Source organism: Cervus canadensis, chromosome 8, assembly GCF_019320065.1.
Source record: "Cervus canadensis isolate Bull #8, Minnesota chromosome 8, ASM1932006v1, whole genome shotgun sequence".
NCBI classification, from domain to species: Eukaryota; Metazoa; Chordata; class Mammalia; order Artiodactyla; family Cervidae; genus Cervus; species Cervus canadensis.
Genome location: NC_057393.1, coordinates 56381632 through 56408960, shown reverse-complemented (window position 1 = coordinate 56408960; position 27329 = coordinate 56381632). Strand labels below are relative to the sequence as shown.

Here is a 27329-nt window from a genome sequence, read left to right as displayed (position 1 = left end):
GTGAATAAATGATGTGTAGAAAGCAAAACATCCTTCCTGTGCTGCTTCTTCCTTGGCATCTTTGCAGGGATGCAAAACCAACAAAAGGCTAAAGAGTGGAGATGCCAACAGATCTGTAAACATTGCCTGATGCTCAAAGGAAAATCTGCCCATAGGAGGGGTAAATCTGCCCCTTTATGTTTAGTTTTTCTTTCTCCCCATTCCCTACCCTCCCTAATTCATCTGCCCCCACCCCCAACTTGACAACATGAAGTGACAACAGGAAGTCTCTCTTAAGCATTTTTTAATTTCTCTGTTATTTGGTTTTCTACTTTGGTACATGGTAAATATGATCATATTTCACACAGAAGCGGACATACCTCATTATGGCACGCCCCATAAAACAGAACGCATATAAATCACCTGGCATGGTTTGGCTTCACCTGGCTGTCATTGCTAAAATCTCTATTTCTAAGAGCACAAGGGAGAACAGTGCTTGAATCTACAGATGAACAAGGACAGGGTGAGCAACAGCCAAGTCTGCTGGGCTGGAGAGAAACCAAAGACATGGGCTCCTCGGTAGCTGGCTGGCTGTCTGCAGAGACGTGAATGACACAGACAGAGAAGCCACACAAAACCCTGGAGACCAGGGCAGCTGGAGAAACACTCCACAGCTATAGCCCATCTATCAGACACCTCCGGCTTTCTCAGCCCTAAGAGACTCTGAAATAAACCCAAAGGCCCAAGATGGCTTAATACCGAAGCTGGTGGTACCTATATTTCGGCCTCAATTACCATATGGGTAGGTTTTATCTTGGGGCTCCTGACAGTCTCTCTCCTGGGCAGCAGAGCCAGCCAACACCTAACATCCCCCATGTCCCTAGGCAACCCCACAGCAAGACTCAGACAGGCTCTAAAATGTTTTGCCCTCAAAGGCCTGGAGATTGAAGGCAGTATCCAGAAACTTCTTCAGAGACACCAGGTGAGTGTTCCTGTTCCCTGTGGCTGGTGCAGCTGCTGGGTCTCGGCCAACATACCTGGAGGAGGAGAGACAAGCTCATAGAAGGGCTGGGTTGGCTTCACGGCTACCCTTAGGACCACATGGGGTCTATGCTTATCATCACCCAGCTGCAGGAATAAAGAGCCTGAGGCTCCAAGGGGCTAAGTCAGTGGCCTAAGATCAAAGGTAGGAGATCTGAGACATGCAAGAAGTTCTCTAGTTCAGTTCTGGCCTCAGAACAAACACAAAGGTTTGCTCTCCAATGGGGAAGATGCTCTGTCACTGACAGTCACAGAGCTAGCAGGGACTAGGGGGCCCAACTCCTCCGCTTTCAATACACCCAGAGAAGGGCAGTGGCCAGTGCCGGTCACACAGCACACGGGGCAGGTGAGGCCAGGATGGGGCCTCAAGCCCTCAGAGCCTCAGCCCTGGCAGACACGAGGGGTGGGTGGTGGGCAGCCCCTGCACCCAGCCTTGTACCATATGGGCCGCGCCCGGCCCAGGATGGTCATGAAGCGTGGGCTGATGTAGTCGTAGTAGCCCATGTTCTTGTGCTCCTCTTGACACCACACCAGCTCCACGCCTGGGTACTTCTCTGCCTCTCGCTTGATCAGGTCGAAAGGAAACGGAGAGATCTGGGGCAGGTCAGGAAGAATGAAGGGCACAGCCAGGGGAAGGGGGGGCAAGCCCACAGTCAGGCCCCCCAGAGAGCAGCCACCGCCCCCCTCACTGGCTCCACCCCTGGCACGCTGCCCAGAGCCAGGGGGCTGGCAATTCGACCTTGCCCACCACTCTAGCAGGTGAGGGGCTCAGGCGCACCTGCTCCAGGCGTGTGATGGCCACATGCTCATCCAGGCCCTGGCTGCTCCGCTCCTTCACCAGGTCATAGTACACCTTGCCCGTGCAGAAGATGAGCCGCCGCACCTGCCCAGGAGCCTGCGCCGCAGGCCCATCCTCAGGAATCACCCGCTGGAAACTGGTTCCTGGGGACCAACAGGACATGGAAGGGGCATTGGCTCCCAGAGCGGCCAGAGCAGCCTGGGAATCAAGTCCACACTCCTGGCTCCTCCAGGCTCTCCTTGGGCACTGAGTCAAGCCCCAGATTTAGATCTGCAATACGAACCTCCTGAGCCAAACAACAGAGCAGGAGACAGTGGACACCCTGAGATGTCCCAGGGACAGGAGTGGAGACAGCAGCTGGAGCCAAGGGCAGAGCCCTGGGAACACCAAGTTTAAAGTGATTGGCGGGGGGGGGGTGATGGGGAGAGCCCCTGGAGGGGACGGAGAAGGTGATATCACATTCCCATCTACAGCATTGTTGTCTGTCCCAGACCTGCTCTCCATCCAGTCATGCTCACCTCCCAGGCACACTCAATTCCCCCAATCATCAAACTGCAAAGTAAACCCTGCCACAGTTCTTCCTCCCTCAGCTCCAGACCCCAACTCCCAGCTGAGTGCCATCATTTTTCCTTCCTGATCTCATGCCAGATGCCAGACTATACACACTACAAAAAACTCTGAGGAAGCTATTGTGGCGTCACTGCATCCCGGTGAGGACACTGAGTCAGAGGGTTCACTGGCTGCCCAGCCCCACCAGCACTAAATGTTCAGCCCAGGCGGTCCAGCCCATTGCCAGAGCTCTGCACTGCTGGCTCTGCCACTGGCCACGTCTGGGGAGATGCCTACACACACGCAAGTGCAAACAAGCACCTGTCCATGCCACTGAGGGCCCCTGACCAGCTCCTGCCCCTCCCCTACCACCCAGGACCGTTTTCCCAGACAGCTCTACTGCGACCAGCTTCAAGGGCCTAAACTTGCCCTCCTTCATCCTCTACTGGGTCACATCTCAGTTCCAACACCAGGGCTGAGAGCTCTTGGAGGGGGTGCCCAGTCCCCAGGGCCAGTGATGCCTGTTGGGCGCATGAGTGAAAACGATGGATGAATGACTGACACTCAGCATCCCGTGAACGAGGCAGACCTGCAGCAGGCCTCCAGCCTCTAAGCTCTTCCAGGGCAGCCAGGCTGGCCCTCCTGAGCAGCTGCAGGGTGCTAGTGCACTGCCCTGACCCTGGTTCTCAGCCCAAGTGACCCAGGTAGGCCCAGACAGCTGGCTGCTGCACCAACCTCCCAATCCAGCTACTGGCAGGGACCGTGTCAGAAGCTGCAGGGCCAACAGAGCCACAGAAACAGAGGCTGCCCCGTGGGCCCCCATCAGTCACCTCCCCAACATGCCCAGGCACATACCAGATACCATTTGGTCAAAGCTGGACTTGGCTTCTGGGTGCCTCAGCAGAGATTTGGGTGTGAAGATGATCAGCTGGAAGGGAAACATGGTGGCTGGCTGCCAGCCTGCCACCACTCGGCCAGGGCACCCTGCACTCGACCCCTGCATTATCCCAGTGATGACCAGTGCGGGTGGCTCACCGGCTTGCGGAAGGGCAGCAGGATCTGCCGGCGCAGCACGTGGAAGTAACTGGCCGGCGTGGAGCAGTTAACCACGATCCAGTTGCAGTCGTAGAGCTGTCTCACCTCAAAGTCCTGGGTGAATGCCTGGAGGGACAGGGTGCAGCTGGGAGGTGACCTCCCAGTGGTACCCATATCCTGGCCTTGCCAGGAGTAGCAGTGTGTGGCCCTGTCCTGGGGAGGGGCGGGGAGCGGGCAGTACTCACAGGGTAGGCATCTGAGTCATCATTGCTCATCTGCAGGAACCTCTCAGGCCTGGCTGAAGAGTGCTCTGGACCCTGGAACAAATGCCAGATGGCCAGGCTGGCCAGAGTTCAGGGGGATTGGGGGTCTGTCACACGAGATGGGGACCTGGGGCTCAGGGCAGGGTCTAGAGTGCTTCTGGAGGAGATACCCTCACTCCAGAGTCTGAACCACAGGGAAAAGCAAGGAATGTGGGACAAGAGCAGGAAGGAGATTCCAGCCAGAGCCACCACATCTGAACATATAGGGCAGAAGGAAAATGTAAAAAGGGCAAGTTAAGATGCTCTTTCTCTAGAATGTTCTGCCTTGCAGCAGTGACCATTTGCTGAGTGCTTCCTGTGTCCCAGACATCGTTCTACAGACCTCACACACATAATTCTCTCGTCTTGAAAGCAGCTCTGTAATGTAGATGAAGGTGAAGGGCAAAATTAAGAAGCAACCTTAAGGTTACTCAGTCAGAAAGGGGCAACTGCAAACCCACGTCTGACTCCTCCTACCCTCACCCACATGGCTGCTCTGCTCCATAATAGCAGCAGGACACCCCACACCGTCCTCCAAGTTGGCTCCCCATGGGACAGGGGTGGCCTGACCCTCCCTTAGGGGCAAAGCCCCGTGGACCCACAGCCACAGGTACCAGCCAGGCCAGCTCAGCTCCTCATCCAGCCTGGCTCAAGGTGAGAAGCCAGCTACCTCTACAACTGGGGGACCTTGGGCAGTCACAGGACTTCTCTCCTCGCATGTGAAACGGGAACAGAACCGATCTTCTGGTGAGGATGCCACAGGATAAACGTGGCATGGGAAGTGCCCAGCACCATGAGACCTGGCTCTGAGCAGTACTGATGAACCCCTGAATGTATGACCGGTCCAAGCTGAGCAGGACATCCACTGCAGCCAGGCAGTGACCAAGCCCCGCCCATGCTCTACCTGGTCAGGCTACACAGCCACCAGGCTGGGACCTCAGGATGCTCCTCCCGCCCCTCCCCTGATGACCTGCATATCCTCCTTCTCCCCCACATGTGGTTCCCCCAACAACAGAGGCTCAAATCTCAGTGGTTAGCCCTGTGACCTTAGGCAGGCTATTCTACCTCTCTGTGTCTCAGCTTCCTTATCTGGCAAGTGGGAACAGGATCTGCCTTTTTCAGCTGTTGTAAGGATTGAGGAGTTGATATACAGAAAAGGCTTTAAACAGAGCCTGGCACACAACATGCACTCAGACACATCCATTCTATCTATGACCTAGAACAGTAGTGTCATCATCTTCAGTAGTGCCAACAGAGACCCATGCAGGCCCCACCCTACATCCTCTGCGGTTCCAAGGGGCTGGAAGGCACACAACCCCCTCAACTCTGCAAGTAGCCAAGGGTCCAGCCACCCTCTTCCAGGCCAGCCGCAGCCCTCCTAAGGCAGCCTCACCATGCCCTCCATGCCATGGGGCAGCAGCAGCACGATGCCGTTGTGTCGGACCCACTTGGCCTGACCCGTGCTGATGAACTGGTCGATGATGCACTGGGCCGTGTTGTGGAAGTCACCAAACTGAGCCTCCCAGAGGACCAGGGCATTGGGGCTGGCCATGGCGTAGCCCAGCTCGAAACCTAGACAGAAGAGACTGAGAAGTAGAGCCTGCCACACAGTCACCAAGCGGCGGCGGCTCTGGTCAGACCCAGCCCGTCCTCACTCCCCTTCCCTGCCCTGCCCTGCCCATCCTTCCCCGGAGGCCAGAAGAGCCCGGGACTCCATGGGACCCAAAGGCCCAGAGATGCCAACCTCAGCCCTGGCCTCACATACAGCTAGCTTCAGCCTTATCTAGACCAGGAGCCAAGTCCAAAGATACCCTGCAGAGGCAGCAGGGGCCACCTGCCAAGGAGCTCCCCCAAAATGAGCAGGGGTGCAGAACAGCCCCAGAGGCTGCTGTTCCAGCTTCTGGGAGGAGGCAGGCTCGGAGAAAGCAGGCCAGCTAGAGGCTGAGCCAAGGGAGAGTTCAGGGTGCAATCTGGAGAGCCAGGGCCTAGGGGACCTGAGTGGGTCCTGAGGACAGGGCTTCTGGGTGCAGTGGCACAGAAGATGAGGCAGGTGAGGAATGTAGAGGTGGCCAGGCCAGGAGGCTCAGGGCCAGCCATCAGGGGCCCCTAGTGGATTCAATGGGGTTTTTGTCTGGGTCCACTGATACCACCCAGGGACAGGCTCTGGTATCCAGAGTCCCCATCCAGGCAAGACCGACCCTCATCTGGCTCTCTGAGGGCCAGATGGGACAGGACCACATCTCTGATGTGGCCTCAGGTGGAGGCAGCCCAACCACTGTCTCTCAGGGCTGTCCCATGACCCAGGGCCTCCGAGCTCCTTCAGCCCCTCCTAGCTCCAGACCATGGTCAAAAACAACAAAGACAGGATGCCCTGAGGTACAAGACCCTCTCTGGCCCCCAGGCATTTCAGGGCCTGCCTGACCTGCAGGCAGACTTCTGACCCACCCAGGACTCCATACTCCGAGAGGGAACTGTTGCACACGGTGTAGGGGGCCTGATCAGGCCACAGGTGGTTCATCGGGACACACGTCCTCCGGTCAACTTCCTGATCATGGAGAACATGGTGCCGGTGACTGGAGAGAGACAGACCAGGAAAGGATGGAAGGCAGGTGGACTGAGCAAGACTCCCAGCAGAGTCCCACACACTGGTGACAGCCGTGGAGAGCCAGTGCCATCTGGTCCCTCCTCTGGGCAGCCTCCCCTCCCAGCAGTAGCTGCCTCACACACACCCTGGGCTCTTGAAGCACAGACATAAGAGTCTCAGCTTCTTACATAAGGAGGGGTCCCATGAGACCTGCCATGCCAACCTCCCAGGTCCTGGGTGGAACCTGAGACCCTAGCAAGCCATACCCCAGGGGCCTTGTGCCCCTGCCCACCCTGCTAGCCCCCTTACCACTTGCCTGCCCTGCCCAGGATCACAGGAGACAGGAACTGCAGCACATAAGGAGGGACCCCTGGCTGAACGCCAAGCCTCATGAGGACTGACATGCAACTTAGGCTGCAGGGGAGTAGCCCGCTGAGCCCTGTCTAGAACAGAGCCAGCAGTGATGAGGGACTGGGACAAGGGAGGGATAGATAGCCTATTGAATTCTGGAAGCCACATCTCTAGGACTCACTAACATGGCAGAGACTGAGTTGAGATCCCAAACATCTGGGGTCCCAAACATCTGGAGTCCCAAACAGAGGAAATGTGATGGGGATGGCCAACAAGTGTAAAGTCCTCCTCTGAACTCTAAACTGCAAACAAGAAAGATGGCGGTGGGGAGTTGGCTTAACAGTAGTTCAAAGGGAAACAAAGGATCTTGAGGACCACTGATGACCACAAGACTTGACATCAACCAAGAGCTTATGTAGAGCAGTCAGCTCTGCATGCTGGCCCCATGGGGGTGGAGAGGAGGCCCAGGAGCTTTCAGATGGCCTGGCTATCTGAATAAATATTTCTTTGAGGTATTCTCCATTTGCTGAATCATAAGTGTTCCAGATCTATTCGAAGGTCTCAAACAGCCAATCAATTGTTTTAATCCCTTCTGACTCTGTGATTTTCCTTCCTTAGTTTTGAATGGTGGAGTGTGGGGGTAGAGCCTAGAAATACCATGTGCATCCCCTCAGTGAGGCACGGATGCAGCTCATTGTGGCAGCTGGTCCGACAAGGAAAATCCTGTGAGGAAGTTGAGCAAAACAATGAGCAAATCAATCTGTGGACACTGAAGTTAACAATCACTTGCTGCCAAGTTATTAACCTGTCATTCCTGAAACGTATCCAGCCTTTAAGCTTGGGAGGCTGATGAAGAAATAGTGATTAGGACACCAGCGAATTTAATGTTTGGGAGTATGTATAGACCAATGTGTACCAACTTCCAGTGGCCCTGGACCTGTTCTTGATTTGCCACAAGTTAGTGGAGCCGCGTGGAGGCAGCTGTCCTGCCAGTGGGTGTCAGGAAAGCAAGGGGGCCTTTTCCGCACGGTGGTTGGTGGTTGCTGCTTTTCCTCCAGACCATAACACTCAGCCAGGGATTGGAAAAAAAAAAATCAGTTCTAAGAAGCTTTCCTCTTAATCTTCATTGAAATGATCATCCAGAGTCTCTGGGCCAACTGAGAGATCCCCAGCACAGCTGAGCTCTCAGCTCTCCCAAGGGGCAAGGCTAGTGCCCACGGGGCCTGGGCTCCTACGCCCCCTACCCTCACCTGAACGTGCCCCTCTCCACGTCCTGCCCACTGAGCCGCACATGGATGCCCTCCTTGAGCAGGGAACCGAAGGCCATGTACTCTGCCAGCGCCCAGTCCACCGTCCTCTTCCTGGTCATGTCTGCACGGCCGCGCAGGATTCGAGAGAGGCCTGTGGGAGGGGAGGGCCAGCCTGAGGGGTGCAGGAGCTTGGCCACCTCGCCTGGGAAGCTGTGGTCCCTGGGCCCTGCGCCAGGGGTGTGTATATTCATTGTGTACCGCCCCCCCACAGGCCAGGGGCCTGGCAGGGTGCAGGAGACCCCTCCTCCAGCCCCACCACTCCAGCCAAGATACGAGGCTGGCCTGAGCGTGTGTTCCCACCGCCTCTCTCCCTGCAGGAAGCAGCAGGTGCCACTAGGTGAGCATCGGCCAGGTGCACATGCCATATACACTGAGTAGGGGACATTTCACAATGAAAGGTAGGTACCAACTTTCACTGCCTTTCAGGTGAGAAGACAGGCTCAGAAGAGGGAAGTCATTCACTCACCCTCGCACAGAAGAAGGTGCTTGGATCTGAGCCCAGGCACCTGGCCCGGGCTGGGCTGCCGTCGGCCCCACACCCACACAGACCTGCTGTGACTGCACACAGAGCCGGAGCCCCAAGACACCTGGGCTTCCCCGAGAAGTGGTGGAATCCTCTTGGAACACCCACAGCCTGCTCAGAGGGTGCACGGGGGCCCCACTACCACCACGGGGGCTCTTCAGGCTGCCTGAGTGGAGGCCACAACAGCTACAGCCAAGAAGCACAGTCAGAGGCCACCTACTAGACCAGGGTCACCCTCTATCATCTGTCCAGTTTGGCACACTTGCCCCCCAACATTCTAGACCCAACTGCCCCCTCCATGAGAAGCCTTTTTTTCCTGCTCTCCTCCTGTCTGATCCAGGGGTACCCCTAGCAAAGGCACTGGGGAAACCTAAGGTGGGAAGCCTATCAGCAGCACTCATTGGGGCACCCATATCTCTTCACCTGAAGAATTATTATCACAGATCCCTCACGGGCATGAAGGAAGCACTCAGAGCTCAGCTGGTCTACCCACAGCCAAGCAGGAATGAGGCTGGGCCTCCCTGACTCCTGACGCCACCTTCCTTGGGGCCTGATGTCTGCGACAGTGGTCCATGCCAGACAGCAACCTCACCCATGTGGATCTTAAAGTCCTCCAGGGGCACAGAGCTGGCCACTTCACCAATGTGGGTCAACGTGTCCTCGGGAACACCTGTGGCTGGGCACGTCATGCTCTTGGGCTCCCCATCCATGTTGAAGAAGCCTAAGAGGGCAGAGACTCTGTGACATTTGGGAGGCGGTGGGGCCTTAGTTCCCTAACCAGTCCATCTCCCAAGGACTCAGAGGCCTGCCTCTCCTAGAGCCCCATTGGGCTCTTAGCCACATACCACTCACTCACCAGGCCAGGGAGAGTCCAGCCAGTGTTTTATATGCAGGATTTTTTTATCCTTGGACCTGCCATACGCCTCCTCACAGATCCGATCATATTTGGCGATTTCTTCCTGAAAATAGGGTGAAGGCCTGGATTGAGGCAATGATGCCCTGGGCAGTCACAGGTTGAGTCCTTCTGACCATGCTCTAGAGAAATGGTCTTCCCCTAACCCACAGGGATCTTATGGCCAGAGTTTAAAGTCCCAGAGTTCAGGGGATCCTGGAAAGAGTCCAGGAGATCCCACTCAGCAAGGGACTTGTGGGAACCCAGGAAAGACTCATGGTCTTTGCTCTCAGAGCTACCTGAAGGAGGGAGGATGAGCATATCCACAGACAACATTGGGGACAAACCCGGCTCAGGGCCACCTCCTGCAGGAAGCCTTCTTGGACTCCTGCCTGAGGATGGGCTTCCATGCATCGCCGCATTTACTGCATCCCACCAGGCTGTAAATGTCTTTGGTCCTCTGTCCCCCTTGATAACTGGGGCTGCTGGGGACAAGGATGATACCAGCTACTTCTTTAAATCGCCAGCACCCAGCCCTGGGCTGGTGACATCAGCAGCCCCCTCAGAGTCTCGGCTCCAGCAAGGTGCTGACGGGGCCCACCTCAAATTCCTGCAGTGTGACTGTGCCCTCGGCGATGAGCTTGTCTGCATACTTCTTCAGCACAGGCACCTGTCTGTGGATCTGCTTATACATGAGAGGCTGCGTGAACATGGGTTCATCCATCTCGTTGTGGCCACGCCGGCGGTAACAGACCTGCAGGGACAGAAGGTGGGTCCCCATGCCCAGGCGGTGTGGTTGGCACAGTCACTGCCCACTGGGGCACAACTGGCAGGCCACACCCTGCAAAACCTCACCAGCCTTCATGGTCACCCATCACCAAATGCCCCACCCCAGGCCTTTGCAGAGACTGCGGTCAGTGGCACTAAACCTGCTGTCCAGCCCTGACTGCTGAAGATGCTACAGACCTGGTGAGCTTGGCACAGCAGGGATAGCTGAGCCCACCTAGCCTGGGCCCCCCACACCCACCAGGTCTACCACGACGTCTTTATTGAAGGTGTTCCTCCACTCGGCTGCCACGCTGCACACGTATATCACAGCCTCTGGGTCGTCTGCGTTCACGTGGAAGATGGGTGCATTGACCACACGGGCCACATCAGTGGGGTATGGAGAGGAGCGGGCCATCCGGGGGTCCGTGGTGAAGCCAATCTGCAGAAGCAGGAGGCACTGAGAGCTAGACAGCTGTGGCTGCCTGGGAGCCTGGGGGCCTGGGGGCTGGGGAAGGGGTGTCTTTGCCTTGAGGTCCATCAAGTGTGGTCAGGAGGTGACGGGGACATGACCAGGTAACAGTGGATGACCTTGAAATCACGGGGAGAGAAGCAACACCAGGCAAATCACACCTGCTCTTTTTCCTACAATCATTTTTATACAGTGGGAGTAGGAAGCCCAAGTTGGGATAAAACCCAGTCTCACCAATTACTAACTATACAACCTTGGGGCAGGCACTTAAATTCCCAAAGCCTCGGTTTCCTCATTGATTAAAAGGGCTCATTAAATTCCTACCTCACAGGGTTATACTGTGAAGATTAAATGACTTAAATGAGTATGCAAATAAAGTCGTTAACCCAGGGCTTTACAGGCTCAGAAGAAGAGCTGTCGTTTACCACAGTTGCCTTAAAAGCAAAAGCTGTGAGCGCTGTGTTCTAAGACTGGGTCACATGGGGCTAAAGGCACCATCTAATTTTATATGTGCAGCCTCTGGGGTAGGTGCTGGTTACACCCATCTTCCTCTGTCCCTACAGATTTATCATATATATACATATGTGTATATATATATGTGTGTGTGTATATATATATATATATAGTGTGTGTGTGTGTGTGTGTGTGTGTGTGTGTATACACAAACATACAAGGGGACAGGGGAGAGAAGGACGGAGAGATAGATATACACAGATACACAAATGTATACTCCTCCCAATTTCAAAGACCAGGAAACCAAGGCTGAGAGATCAGGCATCTCGCTGAAGTCATGCTCTGCTAAAAGGCAGAGCAGTGGGGTGAGAACCAGGACTGTCCCACCCTTCTCAGAGTGCTGCCTGGACCCGGGAATAGACAACACTGACAGGGCCCAGCATGCAGCCCTGGCCCTCACCTGGTTGTTGACGACAACATGTACAGTACCATTGGTGGTGTAAGAGGGCAGATCGCTCAGGTGGAAGGTCTCATAGACCACACCCTGGCCAGCAAAGGCAGCATCCCCATGGACCAGGATGGACATGACCTGCAGGACACGGTATCAATCAGGAGGGGCCCCCATGCTCCAGACTGTGCAGCCCAGCCCCAATCCTGAACCTTGGCGCCTACCCCTTGGAGCTCACCCCACAGAACCCAGGTCCTCAGGGCCCGGGAGAGCTCACCTTCTTGCCCTGGGCATCCCCGCGGTAGAACTGCTCCGCCTTCGTCTTCCCCTGCACCACGGGGTCCACAGCTTCCAGGTGGGAGGGGTTGGCCACGAGCGACAGAGTGATGTTCCTGTTCGTGACTCGATTGATCCGCTCGTGGTACATGCCGAGGTGATATTTGACATCTCCAGAACCCTGAAGGTTGAGGTAGCCTGTGATGAAGTCCCCACCATCCCAGACATGCAAGTCCACAGCAGGGCTGGGACATCCCCTGGGTCTGCTCCCTGGGAAAGTCGTGCTGTCTCTGACTCATCCCTGCATTCCTCCCCCAACGCTGGCACACGCCCTCCTTGTCCTCCAGCTGGTCTAAGAAAGGCTGGTGGGTTCCCTGGGTCGTGATCCCTTATCACAGCCCCTGCACATTATCAGCAACCACCCTCTCCGCATTAATGATGGCAAAGTCGGGGACAGGTAAGGTACCCTTAGGAAGGGGCCACCCAGCGATAGTGAAGGCCAAGAAATGAAGGACAGCTCTTAACTGGAGTTAAGACCATGGGCCAGGCCTCTGGGCAAACACTGGAGCAGGACCCCTACTAAATTCCTTACACCAAAGTAAGCAAAAATGTGCACACAACAAGCAAAAACACAGTACCAGGGGAAAACAGGACACACTTTATGATCTTAGAGCAAGGAGTCTTTCTAAACAATGTACAAACCTCAGAAGTCACAAGGGATAAGATAGCCAAAATCTAATATATTGGTCATGGGAGAAGAAGATCCATGCACAGTATTAGTGTGCAAAAAAATCAAGCTGGGAAAATATTTATCACACAAATGCAAGCAAAGGGCTAACTCCTTCAATATATAAAGCACTTTTTACCAAGACCCCAGGGGAAAATGAGCAAAAGCCAGGAAAAGGAATTTACAGGAAAAGGCATACATGGTTTAAAAACATGTGAGAAGACACTCAAATTCACAGCAAAGAAATATGTTCAAATGCAGTCACTTCTAGACCTATCACATTGGCAAAGATGGAAAAGGTGGATGGAGTAAGGGAAGTGGTAGGGCGGGGGGCGGGGGGGGGTGGCGCCTGGACTCTTGCACACAGCAGGCAGACTCGCTGCTGTCTGCAAGCTGTTTGGAGGGCAATTCAGTCCTGTCTCCTCAGCTCCAGCCACTGCATTTCTCAGAAACTATCTAAAAATGCACACACGTGTGTGCAAAAACACTCATCCCACCACCTAATGCTCATCAACAAGAGACAGTGGAAACCAGAGGGGCACTAGAAGGCTGGGGAGCTTGGCGTACAGCTCTAAAATAGTGACAGCTCATTAAGTGAAAACAGCAAGGTGCCCAGCGGCATCGCGAGCTGCTCCCCTGGCCTCTTATAAATAAAGCTGTACTGGACGCCTACATGTGTTTGCACTGCATGGAACATTTCTGGAAGTACACACCTTAACATGAAAACTGACCACAGCAGAGCCTCCGGCGAGCAGGAAAGCAGTCTCAGAAGGGAAACTTACTCTCACTGTGAAATCTTTCCTTCAAATGATGCTCACAATGCTTTTTCAATTAAGAAAAAAGTAAATTTGTTTAAAGAGCTCTTTGGCCAGGTTTTATAGTTTACTCATGTCATCTGTAATTGCTCACACCCTATCCTGGGACCAGGAGTTTTTATCCCCATCTTACAGGAAAGCAAACTGAGACTCAGAGAATGAAGGTACTTGAGCAAAAGGAACACGATTGGCGGAAAGATTATGAGTTGGGAGCCAGCAGATGTGGATTCTAGTCCTGCTCTGGTCTAATGTGCTGGTTCTAGAGCAGTCATTTAATGTGGTTCATTTTAACAAACCACCCTCCAGTACTGGGTGCTGAGGCTTCGGGGTGAGGTCCCTGCCCACACCTTGCTACCAGCCTGGATGGGAAAACAGACACACACACACACAGAATGGAAAAGGCCAGAGCAGACACAGTTCTTCAGGCACAGAGGAGGCACAGACAGCTTTCCTGCCTGGAGGTCCTGGAGGACCATTTGAAAGCCATAAATGGGGTGATGGGCAGGACTGTGAAAGAGGCAGAGAGAAGAAGAGAAGATGGCAACGTGGGCTGAGGGCCCAGCACGCACAAACGCATGGGATGTGAGGCCCACATGACACGTAAACATTCCAGGAAGTGGGTGAGGGTAGAAAACTGTACCCTCTGCTCATGAGTGGGCATAGGAAACTCTCCTGACCACCCAACACTGTGCTGGGCAAACAAGCAAGTGAGGCAGTCCTTACGGGCAGGCAGGCAGGACTCTGGCACAGAGACACAGCCACATGGGCTGAACTGAGTAACTCCAGGCATGCCCCTGCGCCTCTCTGGGCCTCAGTTTCCCTGGCTGGAGACAGCAGGTTGGCCCAGATTACCCAAGGATTCTCCTAGTTATCCGAGATCAGAGCACTTGGCTCCAAAGCACCTCAGGGGCCTCACATAGACACCCCCAGCCTTTCTCCCACTCTTCTGCATGTCCATCCATCTCCCAAATACCCAGCTCTCCAAGGGCTCTGGTGCCCACACTTGGCACCCACCTCATCCGCCGCCTCCAGCTTGGGATCAAACTGACAGAAGATCTGCTCCAGGTCCTTGCGAATAACGTTGGCCAGCACATTCAGCCTTCCCCTGGGGCCAGAAGGGACAGGGCTCTCACCTGGCACAGAGGCCACCTCCCTCAACACACCCCAGCATAACCATGCTCCCTGCCCACCCAGGACCCAGCAGGAACAGCGTGGGCACTGGGGGCCCAGCCCTCTGATCCTGTCTCAATCTGCAAGGCATATGAGCAGCTCCAGCTGGCCAGCTCCCCCTGGCCAGCAGACACCCCACACCCCTCAGACTCAGGAGGCCCCCACGAGCAGGGAGCCACCCAGCCTCATGGCCGAGTGTCCACTCACCCCCTCCCTGACCCAAAAGCTGAGCTCAACCCAGAACCTTGACCCCAACCTGCTAACGCAACACAGCTGATCCCACACAGCTCCCCAGCCCAGCCTTGTAGCATCTTGGAGCAGGATTTCTGCTCTTAGGAGTCACCAAAGGACCTGTCCAGACTAGCTTAGGTCTGGCAGGCAGGAAGTGGGGGGTCCAGGGCAGGAGAGTTGTGGGCAAGCAGCTAGGTCCAGGGATTCTCCAGTCCAGCCTGAACTTCCCATCATGGGGCAATATATGCAGGGGTGGACACCAGCCCGAGGCAGGCACAAGGTGCGACTCAGAACTCGCTTCACATAACCCAGCCGTAGACACCACCCCTAGGCCTGCACATACTCTGGCATAACCTCCAGCCCCACGTGGCCCTGTGACAGAAGGATAGCCCTCTTCCGGTGGGTTTCTCTCTTGTTCTGTGGAGGGAGGGCTGTGTGGACACAGGAACCAGATAAACACCCCTCAACCCCTTTGGGGAAAGCCTTCAAGCCTCAGAGGCCCCTTCTCAACTAGAGGCCTGGCCGAGGGCAGTCCTTGGCTCCCAGAAGCCTCCTCAGGCCAGGAGGCTGTGCAGCACCGTCACACCGTCACAGAGCTGCCTGACAGCCCAGCACCATTCTCTCCCCGCCCCCATAGTTCTACTGAAGCCATGCCGTCCTGAAACCATGGGGTCAGCTCTGCTCCCTCCAGGGCACAGAGCCTATGAGACAACGCCTGGACTCCTGGCAGGCCAGCCCACAGATGGGGACCCTCCTCACACTTCATCCTGATGCCCCAGTGCTGAAGCAGTAGGGCACTGGCCCCCCTGTGAGCGGCTGGCAATGGGCAGGGGAAATACCGAGGCTTTGCCCCTCAGACAGACAGCATGTCCTGTCCCTGCCCATTCAGCAGGACCCCTGGCCGCTTTGGCTATATTCCTCATGATCCCACAGGCTCCAGCTCAGAAGTAACTGCCCAGTGGCCAGGCCAACCTTCCAAGTCTTTATCAAGGTCCCAGGGAAATGAGTGGTCAGCTAGCAGCCAGGGAAAAAGACACTCAGCTGACCTCCAGAGACCTCCCACCAGGGGAGCCCAACCCAGGCCCATGTGTCCAGGCTCTGCCCTCGCTTTTCTGGGATGTGCCACTCCACAGGAACCTCAAGTAGTATGACATAGCCCTTTCTGTCATCTCAGTATTGCTGGGGATGGTGGCAACGTGGTGAGAAAGAAACCGAGTCCAAGAGAACCTGGTTCCAGAGGCTCTGGCCACGTGCTTGGCTCTTTCTGTGATGAATGGCCAGGGCCCAGGGACTCAGACCTTTCCAGACCCCTGTGCCTCTACCCCGAGGTCCCACCAACACCCCTGCTCTGACTTTCAAAGCCTCACATCCATCTCAGCTTGCCGGGCCTGGGGGAGAACCACGAGGCTGAGGCAGGGAGGACCCACCTGTGTGGCATCCCCAGGATGACATTCTCGATCCCCATCTCACTGGATTTGTCGATGATGGTCTTCAGGGCCGGAATCATGACCTCACAGCCCTCCAGGCCAAACCGCTTCTCTGAAGACCACTTCCTGGCCAGGAAGTCTTCAAACCTGCTTGGGGAGGGGAGGAAAAGGGTGGAGAGGCAGGGGCTCATGGGGGCTGTTTCTGAGGGCTTGCAGTAGGATGCCAGGACAGAGGAAGCTACAAAGTCACGTCTCTCTGCACGGTCCAGGGCCTAGCACAGACACCATGATAGACCAGCAAGGAGCATAGGTCTGGGAGAGGCTGAGGCTTCTCCCAGCTTAACCAGAGGCCTCTGGCTGCATCCATTCTCAGTGACCACCCTCTCTTCTCTTTCCAGTCAAACTGCTGCAACTAGCCACTCCACTGTTCTCAGCTCGCTGCCCTCCAGCACACGTGTGCCCTGGAGCTCTCTCATCATGTTCCAAAGACCTCCTCATGGCTCAATTCAAATTCCAGCCCACATGTCACTGCTCAGGGAGCCGCTTTACTCCCAGCAGCTGGGTTAGGGGCTCCTCCAGAGCCTCACAGTCCTGGGCAGACCCAGCTTAACAGAAGTTCAGCTCTGCCCTACCTGCAAGAAGTCCCTGCTACACTCACTCCATGCAGGGACATCTTTATGCCACTTCCATCCTCATTCGGTGTCATGATCTCCTGGAGCCCCACCCAGCCTGCCTTCACTCGCCAGGTACCTCCTCATCAGCTAGGGCTTGGGATGTCTCAGACAGCCCTGGACAGGCCCCCAAGACACTCGGGCTTCCCAGGGAGGTGCTGGGGGCCTGACCTCATGGAGCGCACCAGCCGGGCCAGCAGGGTCCGCTTCTCCTCACTGGAGAACTGCATCACACCCGGGGTCTCGAACTTCTGCCGGATCCACTGGCATTGCTCCACGTCATTGATGAACATGAACTCCAGACCGATGTGCTGGCAGTATGTGCTCTGTGGGGGCAGGGGAGCACTCCACGAGGAGCCAGGAAGAAGACTGACAGCCTCAGGGGCTGGAACAGGAAAGGCATTGCCCTCCCTCCCCCTAACGCACGCTTCATCAGGTGTGCCCGACACACCTGCCTGTGCTCACCTCCAGGCGCCTTATGATCTCCCGCAGAGAAAGGGTATTTTCGGAGCCTCCAATAAAAGTGGTTGTGGGCAGCTGGAACTCCTTATCCAGGTCAGCCTCCCGCAGGTCGTAGAAGGCTGGAAGGCCCATGGGGCAGAGTCCGGGCAGCAGATAGGAGAGAGGGAGGTGAGGCCCAGGTGAGCCTAGCTGCATCCCTAGACCTCCTAACTGTGCCCCCAGCACCCTCCCACCATGTCCAGCCTAAAGGTCAAGGGCCCTCTGTCCGCAGGGCACAGGGCGTGAGAGTCAGAACCGAGCTTGCCATCACAAGGATGGGCCTGGACAGGTGTCTCCAGCTTGCTAAGTGGGTGCACCAGCTAGGGAGGATGGAGAGCTCTCCCTTGCAGGGACCCGACGCATAGATGGGCAAGGGTCAGAGGAAAGCCTCTCAGGCTGATGGATGAAACCCAAGACCCAGAGGCACCACAGGTTCAGTGCCCTTCACTAGGCACAGGCATCAGCTGGCTCTGGCCTTGCCAGGGCAACAGGAAAGGGTATTGATTCTCACCCAGTTTATCGATGGTGGTGATTAAGTCTGAGGGCACAAAGGAGTCCAGGTCTGCATCCAGAATGCCCAGGGGGTCCAGCTGGGCCACATGGTGGCCCCGGATCTGGAAAAGGAGAAAAGGTCAAGGCAGAGTTGGAACACAGCTGGGCAGACCCCCACCAAGACTGAGGGGCCTAGGCCCCTCACTTCCAGCTTCAGAATTTCAAGTTTCCACATGTCCAGCACCCAGGCCCTAGCAGGCCTGTGAAGCCCCAGCAGCAACTGAGGTGGCAGGAGCTCAACTCTGTTTAAAAGTACATTGTGCAGCTTTCAGAAACAGGAAAGAATGCATACGCAAGAATAATTACTATGGTACTATTATTAGTACTTGCAAAATTCTAAAAGCTTCCCAAATGTCCATCAGCAGGAGACTGACAAATGGATACGGGAAAGTCATGCAGGCACAGAGTTGCTCAAAGGAATGAGGAAAATTCCTAACTGCTACTATGAGATTGTCTCCACAAAATATTGTTAAGCAAAAAAGCAAATTATATAAAAACGTTTGTGATAAATTACCTATTATCTAAGAAAGGAAAGACAAAAGTAAATATATGTATTTGCATATATTTGTATCTATTTGAATGTCTACAAATAAATGTGTGCATTAGAAGAATATGTAGTAAAATAATAAAACCAGAAAACAAGAAAAATTATTACCTACAGGGAAAGGACAAAATAGGGCAGAGTGGCAGGGCTAGAAGCTAGACTTTTAAGACTATATCTTGCCTTTGGAATCTTATAAATATTTTATATCACTATAAAACAAAATTAAGAATTCTGTAAAGCAATTATCCTTCAATTAAAAAATAAATAAATTTTAAAAACAAAATTAAGTTTAAAAAATTGAAAGATAAATGAATTAATGCATCCATTTTGTGGCATAACTTCATAGAGAGGAACTATTCCAATTGACTAACAGAATGCTCCCCAAAGGCAAAAAGGACTGCAGAAATAAAAAGATCATAAATTCATTTACATTACCAACCGGCAGTGGTAGTATTAGAATTGTATTGTTAGCTTGTCATGTATGGATTATGAGAAAAATCAAATAAGTCACTGTATTGTGTCTTTGAGAACCTCTATTTTTGATATTTTTAAAAGGAAACGGTGATAAAAGATTGATGAGGTCAAAGACAAACCCTAAGTCCTATATTTGACATGTATAGAAGCATCAGTACAAACCTATAAAGTATGGTATCTTTTAAAGAAATACATATTTCCTGTCTCTAACCATCAAAAGAACCCAGAAGTCATGTCCAAACCAATAACAGCAAATATTCCCTCACTCCCTGGAGAACTGGCTTATTAGAAATGTACAAGATGAGCTCAAATCATCTTATCCTACCAAACACCACTGAGGCTGGGAATAAGGATACATTTTGAGCAACAACAAGGAGAATATCTGTAGCAGACTGAAACTCATCAAATGTGTTTAAATCCATGCATTCATATCATACTAAGAAAAAGAAGAAAAACCCTTATTTGCCATATTTGGAAGATGTTAGGGAACCAAATCATAATTTTGAAAATCCATCAATAAAAGGAAAAAAATCAAGCACTGATCCTACCTTCCCTGTACAATTTGTTCCTGAGGATAAATGGAGCTAACAAAGGAAAGTTTCTCCCCATAGAAATATTTCAGGTACTAAACAAAGACAGAATTAGACTGTCACCACTTTCACCACTCCTAATGACTTAATGCATCCAGGAAATAATTATCCTTAGCTACTAATTGATGAAGTGCCATCACCACCAGGAAGCTGATTTTGCAACAAAGAAATCAAATCTATGTTGGGTCAAGCACCTAGATATAACCACCACTTTACAGAAATTACATGGGACAAAGGGTCAAATAAAATGATACCATGGGGATGCAATCAGCAACATCCAGGCTGAAGAAAACTCTATAGGACAAACAAGGAACACAAAAAGAAATGGAGAAGGACCTGCACAGTAGAGTACAAGAGCTTAAGAGCCATGTCAACATCACAACCTGTGGCTTTATTTGATTCTCGATTCAAATAAGCAGAAAAAAGAAATCCTAAGACAAACAGGCACAAATGAATACCAATTGGGTATTTGATGACATTAAAGATTATTACTATTTTTAGCAGTGATAATGCTATTATGTATATTTGTAAATTTTTAAAGGAGACTTTATCTCTGGAAATACATGCTGAAACGCTCAATGAATGAAATGAAATGACATCTGGGATTTGCTTCAGAATAATCAGTGGCCTGTGGGTGGAGCCGGAGGTGGGTAAGATGAATCAAGAGCGGCACTGTAATGATGGGCTTGAGGGTTTGAGACATGATTCTTCTACATTCTATATGTTTGCAAATAAGCAGCAGCTTGGGGTTTTTTTTCAGTACTGTATGCAGGTGAGTCAAACCAGAGTTCAGCCCCGACTTGGCCTGTGAGGGGCTGCAGCCCACCCCATTAAGTGCTCACCATCAGGCAGATTTTTATCAAGCCAGTACAAAGTAACCTTCCTGAATCCAGAGACCAACCTGCTGGAAGGACCCTGGTGCTATGATCTCAGACAACGAAAGACCAAAGACCCGCTGCAGAACTGAGGCTATGCTTGGAAGATAAGGCCCTCAGGCCACACTCTGAATGCTACCTTATATTTCATATAAAGTTTTATGTTCCTTGTTCTTCTTTTTCAAAGTCAACAGTTAGATCACTTCCTGCCTCTCAGCCAGCCAAGACAAACATCATTACAACCACTTCTGTTTGCTCCCCCATGACCCATGGGTCCTGAGGCCAATAAGGGAGCCCGATCCTGTGCACCTTCCCTCTTCTGCCCCAGCACAACTGGCACACCCTGGGTGGGCAACTGCCAACCCACGCAGAGTGCCTCATTCAGAGGCAAGGTGCCCTTTCCATTTGCTAAGGCCTCCCTCTCCCCCGGGGTTCCTGCAGCGGCTTGTGCGGCACCCTCCCACTGAGTCTCTGCCAGGATGCCCTTACCCCTCCTTCTGCATGTCTTCAAGACAAGTTTCTCTTATGAAATACCTTCTGCCACTGATTCCCAGAGAGATCCTAAATGATTACATTTTTATGGAGTGAACACTCAGAACAGCCCTCCAATTAGTACTGTTGGGTCAAGACCAAGAACAGGGAATATCATCAGGACTCTCTGACATAGCAGGGGCCAAGCCTGGGAACCCAGCTACAGGGAGCCCAAGTCTCCAAGGACAGAGCAACTGATGGGTGGGAGAGCTGCTTAATGAACTATTCATTTACTCATTCATTCGTTCCACAAACACTAGTTAAGCACCTGCTGGACATCAGCCCTGTCCTCTTGGAATGCCCAGTCAAGAGAAGAAAACGGACATTAACAAGGATCAATGTATTCACCTTTCATTCAACACTCACTGAAACTGATCACCCACTAAGTACCCCTCCAATACTGGGGCACAGTGAGAAAGACCACAAACAAACAAACCAGTCCGCACAAAAAATGAAGGGAGATGGCAGGTGATGTGAATGGTAATGTGACAAAGAGCAGGAGGAGGAGTCAGAGCCACCAACAGAGGGCTCGGAGAAGGGCCCTCTGAGGTGACGCTGGAGCTGGGCCAGTCTTCCTGCTGTCAGCACCTGCCACACCCAGGAGCCTGCGGCCCCAGTCACTCACCTGGTAGGCCCGGATCAGGGACTGCACGGCCAGGTGATCTTCCACCAGTTTACTGGTCTTGGTCCGGCTGGGTGCTGCCGGCCTGCTTTCAGAGACGACAGAAAGGGGCCGGGGCTGAGCCAGGCTGTAAGAGGCTTCCTCACTGGCTTTCCGGAAGAAGTTGTCCCAGGACTAGGCGGGGTCAGAAACAAGAAAACAGCCAAGTTGGGGACTGAGAGTAGTTGGGTATGGCCCAGACTGGGACCCCAGGCGACACTGGTCTTCCTTCATCACTATAGCTCTCAGGACCTTCCTGGGACCCTGACCAGAGATCCCTCTCAACCAACCCAGGCCCCCATCCAGAGTTCAGATCTCTCCAGCACCCAGCTTGGTAGAGGGTTGGTGGGGGAGTTATAAGTTGTGATCAAGGGGCTTCAAGTATGAAAGAGACTTCTATCCCTGGGGGAAGTATGCCCTCACACACTGGGGGTTAGAGGCAGCCTTTGTGGAGGGCAATCTGGCAGGCAGGTCCTCAACACTTTCAATGCATGTATCTTTTGAACCAGAAATTCCACTGCCAGCAATTTATTCTACAGATGTACTTGGACAGGTGTGCCTACAGGTACAAGGATGTTCCCCGCAGGATAGTTTCTAAATATGGCAGCATAAAAACAATCTAAGTGGTGATCAATAGGAAACCAGTTAAATAAATGGTAAATTTAGATTCTGGAAAATTATGTAGTGTTTTAAAAAAAAGATGCATCTATTATTATGGATGTGGAATATTGCCAACATATGTTGTAAAGGAACAAAACAGAAGAGGATGTATGGTTTGCTACTATTTGTGCAGAAACAAAACGCAGATGGACAAATGCACCAGCACCTCTGTGTTCCAGCAGAACACACAATAGAAGAGCTTTCCTTGGCATCCTCTCATACAGTACTGGTGGGAGAATAAGATGGTATGCATCCTGTAGAAAGCAATTTGGCAACATCCATCAAAATTATGTATTCAGATGCCCTCTGACCCAACAACTCCACTTTGTGGAGTTTATCCCATAGTGAGCTGCACACACTCGAGGTGATGAATGTACAAGATGATGCAGTACAGCGCCAGGCATGACAGCCAGAGACTGGAAATGAGCCAGATGCCTTCCCTGGGGATGGATGTGGCACATCCATCCAAACAGTGGAATACTACACAACTGGGGAAAAAAACGAGGCTCTTAAGGTGTTGATGTTGAAAATCTTAGAGATGCATGCTGAATGAAAAAAGCCTGTGGCAAAACGGTGGACATTACATGCTATTTTTTGTGTAAAGGTGAGGGAAATCCAGAATTATGTTTGCAATAAGTTTATCTGAAGAAAATCTGAATAGATACAGAAGAAATTAAGTATAGACTGGGAACCAGACAGGTAGGAGTTGAGCAGATGGAATGGGAGGAAGGCTTTTCACTGGAGAACTTAATACTTTTTGTTTTGAATCATGTGAACATATTACTTTCCTCTGAGGACTGTGAGTGGAGAGAGAGCAGCTTCACTTTTTACTTTTGCCCTGATTTTATTTTTTCATCATTATTAATTTTTACCATCAGTGTGTACTTATTTCACCAGCTCAATATATATATAAACATTCATGCTCCTAACCACATAACAAGGGGCCACCTGGGCACAGTACAGCATGACAGAGGGGGCAGGGGCAGGTCTCAGAAACAGTGCGTCTGAGCAGGGCATCATCTGGGCATCTCAAGCCAGACCACCAACCATTGGCTTGTTCAGCAACAGCAGAGCAATGAGCTTTCCTCACCTAATATGAGGACCAACTCTTTCACAAACAAAGACAACGGTGGACCTGAGAGGCAAAGAAACTTAGCCGGGGTCACTCAGCAGGCAAGTTGCTTCTCCCCACTGCCCCCTCCACAGCCCAGCCTCAGGACTTTCTCTCCCACACAGAGGGGTGCCAACCTTGTGGACACTCTGGGGGTTTTCCAACCAGGCGAAGTACATCTCCTCCATGTAACTGGAACCACCTCCAACTCTGCTGCTTGCGAAGGAAGCTGGTGGCCCAGATGACCTGCTGCACCAGCTGAACCTCTGGACTCCATGTGGGGCCAGGAGCCTCGAGGCCTGTGTCCCAAGCCAGGATGGCAGCAGCCTCAGCTGACTCATCCTGGACACAGGCAGTAAGAGAGAAACATAAACCACAGGACCAGGATGGAAGGAGGCTCCAGCAGCCACTCGTCCATTCACATGGCATTTAGTGGACCTACTGGGCAGGTGACCCTGGGCTAGGTAGTACAAGACAAGTCCCTGGTGAGAGAGACAATCGGCCAGGCCCCCTAGCCACCTGGAACTCAGGCAGGGAAGTCCTTCAAGGACTGGGTGCACCATGCCTGGTCAGGAAAATGCCAGAAGAAAGGGGTCTGGCCGAGCTGCACTCTCTCAAGGCCCATGGCACTGCTGGATCTCTGGTCATTGTGACCAAAAGTGACACGTGACTTCCCTTGACCACAGTGTCAGCCCAGCATGTCCTCCCAGGCCAGAAGGCCAATGACACAGGCCTCAATGCCCTTACTTCACACCAGGGAGGACTGAGGCTCAGAGAAGGGCACTGGGCGACAGTGAAGGACAGATCAGAGGCAGGCACCATGTCCAGATGCACTCCTGGCAGTAACTGGCCTCTGGCTCCCATACCCTGCCCAGAGCTTACACTCAGGACCAGGGTCACTTAGGACAGCTAAGAGTTCAGGGTGTACATATAAGCTGGAAGCCTGCTCAGTCTGAAAAAGAGCAAGAACCTGGAGCTCATCTCACCCCCACTAAGCCACCTGCTCTTCCCCAGGAAAAATGCCTGAACAATGAGCTTTCAAGAGTCTATGTGTATATGGAGGGGGGGTCCTTCCCCTCCCCCAGAAGACAGAGATTCTAAGAGAAGAGCCTCCTCTTAGAACCTCTGTTCCTTCATAATACCTCCCAAAACAAGTGTAAGCAGATCTCCCTTCTCAGCACTGCCTGAACACAGAACAGCTCCCTCTGAATACTTGCTGATGCCCTTCTGCCCAGAGAATCCCAGCCTATGAGTGGGGTGTAGCACCAGAGCCACCCCACCAGGGGCCATGCAGGCAAGAGGGCTGGCTTCCCCTTGCATAACTCAACCCCAGAAAGTGTACCTCTCTACCTAGGCTTGGCCGGAAGTCAATGCCCCTGGGGCCATGTGTGCCCAGCCCACAGGGCACTCCCCTCCCCACCAGTTCAACCAAGTCGCCAGAAACAGCTGACTGGACCTTCTATTTTACAAAGGGTCACGTTCCAAGGCAGGGCAGGGCACAGCCCTCCTTGCCCATCTCCTCCTCTTTTCCCTCCAAACTTACAGGAGGCAGAGGGAAGGGGAGGGTGGTCTCCTTGAGCAAGGGACAGTGGCCTCCTCAGGGCAACCAAGGAGCAAGCAGCTAGTCCAAACAAGAGAAAATTAAAAAGCAAAAATGCATTGCACTGCAGGGAGGAAGGAGATGGGTTCAGCTGGAACCTGAGTCCCAAGTGCTGGAAGTTTCCTTTCCACACACTCAGCTGCCTGTCCAGCCCCACCAGCCCAGTGACACCTGACTTTAGTGAGGGCTGCCAGGGGCTGGCTCTTCCTGGAGTGGCACCCTCCAGATGTTGGGTGGGGCTTCAAGGTCTGAGATCTGTGGTCAGAGGGTCAGGGTGCCAACCCCTTCTCAATCTCTAATAGCCCCTGAGACCTGGGCAAATACAGGGTCGCTGCCCCTGCCCAGACGGCCATAGGGCCTAGGTGCTACTGGCCTGGAACATCAGAAGACTCTAAACAACCCAATGGGGAAATTCTAACATCCCCATCCTAAGGCAAAGAAAACCTGACACCAAGATATCCATTGTGGGAATGAAAATAAGAGCATAGTTAGTGAGCACTGACTTGGGGGCAGGCACTGTGCTCCTCTGTCCCTTTCAACAATCTCAAGAGGTGGGCACTTATATCAGTCCCATTTTACAAATACAGGAAACAGAGGCACAGAGAAGCTAAGCTGGTGAGTGGTGGGGCCCTGTGGTTCTGGAGCCTGTGCCCTCCTCACTGCCAAGTTATGATGTAAACACACAGCTGCTCCCTGCCAGCAACCAGTCCCACTGGGAAATGGGATGACTTGGGGCAGGGGGGTGGTGGGGGGCCGGGGCAGTGATAAGCCTGTCTGTGTCCCGCCTGGCCCAGTGCAGGAACATTGTGTTTTACAAATACTGAGTAATCAGGAAAGCCACTGCACATTGCTGTGGCCTTCACCCAGTCTGACAGGCAGGAGGGCAGCCAGCCAACCACCCCTGCCCCAATCCCAGCAGGGCTTGGGGATGCAGGAGCCCTGGAGATTCTGGGCACAGAGTCAACTTCAGTATTTGCAGTCAAAGTCTCAGCCTGCCCTGTCCACTCAGGTGAAAGGGAAGAGCCCAACTCAGCCTCCAGTGGACTAACAGGCAGGTTGCTCTGGACAGGTCTTGGTGGTCTCCTCTCTAAGGACAAAGTCAGTACTGTCCCCATTTCCACCCCCAGAAGCGTAACAACTGCAGAAACCCTGGTCACCAAGCCTTTCTCACATAAGCCCCTATCTGGGCTGCCCGGCTGAGGACTGCTTTGCAATATGCCCATTGTAGAGATCAGTTAACAGGTCCTTCCCCAGACCTTGAAGCTGGGCAGCAGTAGAGCCTAGACTCACGCTCCTGTTGGCCTACTATGGTGCCATGTTCTGGGAGCTGGGTGGGCTTTTCTCAGGAACAAGTCCCAACCTTAGTTTACTGAACCCAAGGGAAGGTCAAGGAGGCAGACCCTGTGGTAGGAAGCAGGGTAGAAAGGGGGTATGCGTACTTCCTTGGTAGAGATGCAGGGCCTGAGCGAAAGCCCAGGGGTGGGAAAAGGACGAAGGTAAAAGGGGCCTGTCCTAATATGCTACAGGATATGTGGGTAGGGGGTGCGGGGATGGACATCATGGTACCCTGCTGGGACCTCGTCCCATCCCCCACATTTCCCTGAGAGATGGAGAAACACTTCTCAGACTGGCTGCCACCTCAGGCCAGTCTTAACCTCTCTCAAGGCCTCGGTTTCCCCATTTGTGAGCAGAAACCGCGATTAAAGCCCTAAATAAGGGCCCTGCCCACCTCCCGCCTCCCCCCACGAGGTCCTGAGACTTCGAAGCTGCCTGCCTGTCCCACCAAGCACAGAGCGCTATACCATCCCCATCCCCGGAGCTGTTCTCCGCAGCCCAGGTTCCTTGAGGAGGGGAAGGGCAGTAGGCCACTCCCCAGGCCGGGAAAGGTGTGGACAATCTGCAGTCTTGGGCTAGAGACCCCACGCTGATTGAAATCCCACCGGTAGAGCTTCGCTCCTTTACGCAAAACGTTTCACAAGAACTGCACTCGCAGGGTCGGATGAAAGCGAAGGGCTGGGCGGGGGGGGGGTGTCCTTGGGGAGGCCGCAGCCAGCCAAAGACGGAGCCAAGGTCACGCTCACTCCTCCTCCCGCCTCACGGGGCCCCGGCTCCGGGCTGCGGCGCCCCAGGACCCGGGAGAGAGGAGCAGAGCCGAGGCCCGAGAGACAGTAAGAGGGGAGGAGGCGCAGGGACCTGGAGGGGAGGGGCCGCCGCGCTCACCCGGCCGGTGGGGGTCGGCGCGGCAGCGCGGTCCAGAGGCTGCGGGTCTGGGGGCTGCGAGCAGATGATGCGTAGCGCAAGGTACCAGTTACCTGGGTCACGAGACGCGGCGACCGGGGCTGAGCGCCTGGGAGACTCCGCGCGTCGTGACGTATTTGAGGACGCCCCGCCCAGCCCTGCCCCGCTGGCG

The 27329-nt window shown here is 53.4% G+C and overlaps 1 protein-coding gene across 3 annotated transcripts; it reads right to left on the bottom strand.

The window, feature by feature from the left end:
- Positions 1 to 266: 266 nt before the first annotated feature.
- Positions 267 to 27329, bottom strand: OGDHL (oxoglutarate dehydrogenase L). 3 transcript variants are annotated; one of them, XM_043477069.1, is made up of 23 exons: positions 27232 to 27329; positions 23457 to 23661; positions 21513 to 21683; positions 17833 to 17935; positions 17286 to 17401; positions 16992 to 17146; positions 16150 to 16296; positions 14336 to 14426; positions 11781 to 11960; positions 11516 to 11644; positions 10393 to 10572; positions 9967 to 10119; positions 9330 to 9432; positions 9066 to 9194; positions 7891 to 8041; positions 6151 to 6278; positions 5099 to 5277; positions 3649 to 3720; positions 3404 to 3529; positions 3224 to 3296; positions 1799 to 1962; positions 1460 to 1614; positions 267 to 1016 (listed from the first exon to the last, which is right to left on the bottom strand). In XM_043477069.1, the coding sequence occupies exons 2-23, from the start codon at positions 23658 to 23660 to the stop codon at positions 893 to 895; spliced, it is 3033 nt and encodes a 1010-aa protein (XP_043333004.1). In that variant the 5' UTR covers position 23661; positions 27232 to 27329; the 3' UTR covers positions 267 to 892. The 3 variants fall into 3 exon arrangements, with proteins under 3 accessions (XP_043333004.1, XP_043333003.1, XP_043333005.1); XM_043477068.1 differs by having other exon boundaries at positions 27140 to 27250; XM_043477070.1 differs by lacking the exons at positions 267 to 1016; positions 1460 to 1614; positions 3224 to 3296 and having other exon boundaries at positions 1812 to 1962; positions 27140 to 27250.

What these genes read in the sequence shown, in the direction of transcription:
- OGDHL (XM_043477069.1), bottom strand. Translation starts at nt 23,660, where the DNA reads ATGAGTCAGCTGAGGCTGCTGCCATCCTGGCTTGGGACACAGGCCTCG. An exon ending in AAGACGTCGTGGTAGACCTG is followed by an intron (nt 10,120 to 10,392) that starts GTGGGTGTGGGG and finishes CTGTCCCTGCAG; the next exon opens with GTCTGTTACCGCCGGCGTGG. An exon ending in CCCATGGCATGGAGGGCATG is followed by an intron (nt 3,721 to 5,098) that starts GTGAGGCTGCCT and finishes CATTTGTTCCAG; the next exon opens with GGTCCAGAGCACTCTTCAGC.